The sequence below is a fragment of the Muscardinus avellanarius genome, assembly GCF_963383645.1.
Source record: "Muscardinus avellanarius genome assembly, chromosome: 1".
Lineage (NCBI taxonomy): Eukaryota > Metazoa > Chordata > Mammalia > Rodentia > Gliridae > Muscardinus > Muscardinus avellanarius.
The window spans coordinates 221,925,146-221,927,029 of record NC_137786.1 but is presented as its reverse complement, the minus strand read 5'-3'; the positions used below and the strand labels follow the sequence as shown (position 1 = coordinate 221,927,029).

The following is a 1,884-nucleotide window of genomic DNA, read 5'->3' as shown; positions in this document are numbered from 1 at the left end:
CTTAAAGGCCGACAGTATAAACAATTAATTTTTACTATTTTTCACTGTTTTTTGTTTACTAGATACTAAAGAAGCATAAAATTTAATTATTTTTACTTACTTTCAAGATATTGACTCACCAACTCATAGTAGATGCATGATATAAAAATGAAAACATCTCTGACATACAAATTATGCAATTTCTTTAGAATCATGTTAGTTTTTATGATATAAAGTCCCATAAATTTTTCTTAAAGGTCATTTTAACTGTTTTGCACTTCATATAATTTTTAAAAGTCTACTCTTTTCCATCAAAAACCACCACCAATTTCTTGCACATTTTCCTCACAGCATTTTTTACTTCTTTATTCCTGAAAGCATAAATAAAAGGATTAAGCAAGGGAGTTAAAATGGTGTAAAATAGTTCCACCACTTTGTCAAAGGGTAAAGCAACTGGAGGTCTTGCATTTATAAATATACATGGGACAAAGAACATAACCACAACAGTAATGTGGGCTCCACAAGTGGAGAGAGCCTTCTGCCGCCCTTCAGAACTGTGGGTTCTCAGAGAGGACAGAATGACACCATAGGAGACAAGCAACATGGAGAATATTACAATGCACATAAACCCACTAGTGGCAACTGCAAAAATCCCAAAAATGTGTGTGTCGGTGCAGGCAAGCTTCAGTAATGGATATAAGTCACATATAAAATGGTCAATGATATTGGGACCACAGAAGGGGAGCTCAAAAACCAAGACAATTAATGTAATGGAATGCAAGAAGCCCCCTGCCCAGGCCACTCCCATCAGAATGGCACAGAGCCTCAGGTTCATGATAGAAGTGTAGTGCAAGGGCTTGCAGATGGCCACATAGCGGTCATAGGCCATGGCTGTGAGGACAATCATCTCTGTCCCCCCAAGGAAGTGTTCAGCAAACAGCTGCAACATGCAACCTTCAAAGGAGATGGTTTTCCTTTCATAGAGTAAGTCCACAATCATCTTTGGTGTGATGACAGAAGAGAAACACACCTCCAAGAAGGACAGGAAGGCCAAGAAGAAGTACATGGGGGAGCCCAGCAGAGCAGGGCTACAGACGATGGTCACCACAATGAGCATGTTGCCTCCAATAGTTGCAATGTAGAGCAACAAGCATACAACACCTAAAATTTTCTGAACAGCTAGATTTTGTGAAAGTCCCAGGAGAACAAATTCAGTTATGAAGCTTTGGTTTTGCATGATATCCAAAGACAACTGTGAAAGCAAAAGTGTGATTTTCTAAATTTGCAATTATGATGATGAAGAAAGATTTACTTCAGACCAGTGTATTGTTTTCAGTTCATCAATAGTCCAGTGTAACTAGATGCAAAATTATCTTTAGTGCTTATTTTGACATTAACAAAACAAACTTATTGAGGTAAGACTTGGAGAATATTATTGACCACTATAAAATTACTAGAATGTCTATGAAGGGAAATGGAAGCATCCAAACATGACAGAGAAGGTTAGTAGATTTTGATGCTTTATAAATGACTTCCTTAAGTAAGCACTGAGAAACAATCTGAAGCCTTATCCACTGTATAAGGAAACTAAGACTAGAATTGTCTTAGTAATGCCTGCTACTATCATGGAAAGGGTAAAGTGTGACTATGAAGCCATCTCTGATCAGAAAATGTTCAAACCTGTAAATAGAAGGTAAAAAACAACGTGAATTTTAAGAGAGACCTGAAATTCATGGCTACATCTCGAAAGTTTCTTTAAAGTCAAAACCAAGTTGGGCCTTTTAATAATTTTATTTCTTTGTTTATAAAACTGAAAGGTCTATGGAAAAGAACCAGCTGACAAATTTAACATATCACAAGTACAAATTAATTTTTTATGTTTTTTAATCCATCACTTCAGAATTG

The 1,884-nt window shown here is 36.4% G+C and overlaps 1 protein-coding gene across 1 annotated transcript; it reads right to left on the bottom strand.

Moving 5' to 3' along the window:
* Positions 1–277: 277 nt before the first annotated feature.
* LOC308259730 (olfactory receptor 4C15-like) lies at positions 278–1,216 on the bottom strand (the record flags this gene model as incomplete). Its single annotated transcript, XM_080690961.1, has 1 exon — positions 278–1,216. The coding sequence occupies one exon, from the start codon at positions 1,214–1,216 to the stop codon at positions 278–280; it is 939 nt and encodes a 312-aa protein (XP_080547087.1).
* Positions 1,217–1,884: the final 668 nt, after the last annotated feature.